General features: G+C 41.7%; 1 gene segment (V, D, J or C); it reads left to right on the top strand.

The window, feature by feature from the left end:
• The first annotated feature begins 575 nt into the window (after positions 1-575).
• On the top strand, positions 576-1,311 carry LOC110742419. The segment is given in 2 exon segments: positions 655-717; positions 887-1,311. Coding segments are annotated over 2 exon segments (420 nt in total).
• The last annotated feature ends 911 nt before the right edge of the window (positions 1,312-2,222 follow it).

Genomic DNA, 2,222 nt, shown 5'->3' with positions numbered 1-2,222 from the left:
ATTAGGGAGGGGTAATGAAGATAATCTGGTCAACAGGAAGCAGGAGGTCAGTTAGTCAATCATAATGGGTGTTTTGCGATAGTGTGTTTTGTGTCCTTTCTCTTTGCCTCTTTTTTTTTTTTTTTTTTTTGGATGTAATCTTGGCTCACTGCAACCTCTGACTCCCAGGTTCATGCCATTCTCCTGCCTCAGCCTCCTGAGTAGCTGGGACTCTACCATGCCCGGCTAATTTTTCTGTATTTTTAATAGAGACGGGGTTTCCATGTTAGCCAGGATGGTCTCGATCTCCTGACCTCATGATCCGCCCTCCTCAGCCTCCCAAGTCTTTCCCTATTCTTTATGACCCTTCATCAAGTAGTCACAGGTTTCAATTAAATTCTTTCTTGGTGGTAGTAATACGGCTCATAAAAAAAGCTAATTTTTCTGGGTATGAGGCCATTCACCATTTTCATATATAACACTGTAAAAAGTACTGTCATATAAGCCTCCACTTCACAAACTGACCACTGTCAAACATCATCTCCCAACCAACACAGAATTTGGGAAGCCCAGCTCCCACCCGAGCTGCTTTGCATGTCGCTCCCAGCTGCCCTACCTTCCAGAGCCCTTATCAATGCCTGGGTCAGAGCTCTGGGGAGGAACTGCTCAGTTAGGACCCAGAGGGAACCATGGAAGCCCCAGCACAGCTTCTCTTCCTCCTGCTGCTCTGGCTCCCAGGTGAGGGGAATATGAGGTGGTTTTGCACATCGGTGAAAACTCCTGCCACCTCTGCTCAGCAAGAAATATAGTTAAAATTCAATGTAGGGCAACAATGTTGGCTCTACTCAAAGACAGTGATTTTGATCCAGATTACAATAGTGCATTTCTGTTTTCTTTCCAATCTCAGATACCACCGGAGAAATAGTGATGACGCAGTCTCCAGCCACCCTGTCTTTGTCTCCAGGGGAAAGAGCCACCCTCTCCTGCAGGGCCAGTCAGAGTGTCAGCAGCAGGTTAGCCTGGTACCAGCAGAAACCTGGGGAGGCTCCCAGGCTCCTCATCTATGATGCATCCAGCAGGGCCACTGGCATCCCAGCCAGGTTCAGTGGCAGCGGGTCTGGGACAGACTTCACTCTCACCATCAGCAGCCTGGAGCCTGAAGATGTTGCAGTTTATTTCTGTCAGCAGGAGAGTAACTGGCCTCACACAGTGATTCGACATGAAGCAAAAACAAGACCATCAGTGTTTACTAGATTTTACAAGCTGCTTCCTTTATAGACAGCTAATGTGGTGGTCACTGAGTTTTAGCATCTCTGCTCTATTTGGACATTTTGGGATTCTAAAAAAAAAAAAAAAAAAAAAAAATCCTTGAATAATTTGGACTCTGATTCTTGGACTCTCTTCAACTGAGGCACCAGAATCCCAGGTTTCCAAAAATAGTGTCTCACTGTATGAATCCTTAGATAGCCCCAGTTATTCTTCACTTTCCCAGTAGAAGTAGCTCAGTGCATGCTACACCTCTCCATTTGAATTCTGCAACATTCTAAGTAGTAGAAAATTCTATTTATCTGAATAGTTGACTCAGTAAAAGCTGCTCACATGAAGCTACTACCGTAGCTGAATAAATCCCATTCTTTTTCTTTCTTCAGGCTATCAACATTTCAGTGCAAATGGTTATTATGGAAACATTTGCCATTTAAAAGTGATCTAAATTATTTCTTCAATTTTCTCTATGATGCAGTAGACTGTAAAAACATTAAAGTTTGTAAAAATAAAGTGCATATTAGAATGGAAGAAATAGACTAGTCCTAACGGCGTCTGCAAATGACCAAGTAGAAGGAGTGACAGAAGCAGTTGTTTTCATTATTTTTGTCCAAGGCTTCCTTCCAAAAGGGATTTCATTGATCATATTCATTTATTACAACCTATAAGACATGATGACATTATGTAACATCTGATAGGAAGCACTGAGGGTATATCCTATCTGTACTATTCTTGCCAAAAATTAATGGTGTGAATTGAATCAATAGTAAACATCATATAAACCAACTGGGAAGACATTCTTCAACATAACTGGCCAGTAACCTTCCAAAGTTTCAAGGCCATGAAAGAAAACAAAAGTGAAAAACTCTCACAGATTTAAACATATTAAGGACAGGATAACCAAATAAAATACAGAAACCTGAATTTTATCTTGAACATAAAAAAAAAGTCATCAGTGGAAGAAAGCAGTGAAATCCATA

The sequence above is a fragment of the Papio anubis genome, unplaced genomic scaffold (assembly GCF_008728515.1).
Source record: "Papio anubis isolate 15944 unplaced genomic scaffold, Panubis1.0 scaffold668, whole genome shotgun sequence".
Taxonomy (NCBI): domain Eukaryota; kingdom Metazoa; phylum Chordata; class Mammalia; order Primates; family Cercopithecidae; genus Papio; species Papio anubis.
Note: the sequence above shows the minus strand (reverse complement) of the source record. Positions and strands in the feature narration are given on the sequence as shown.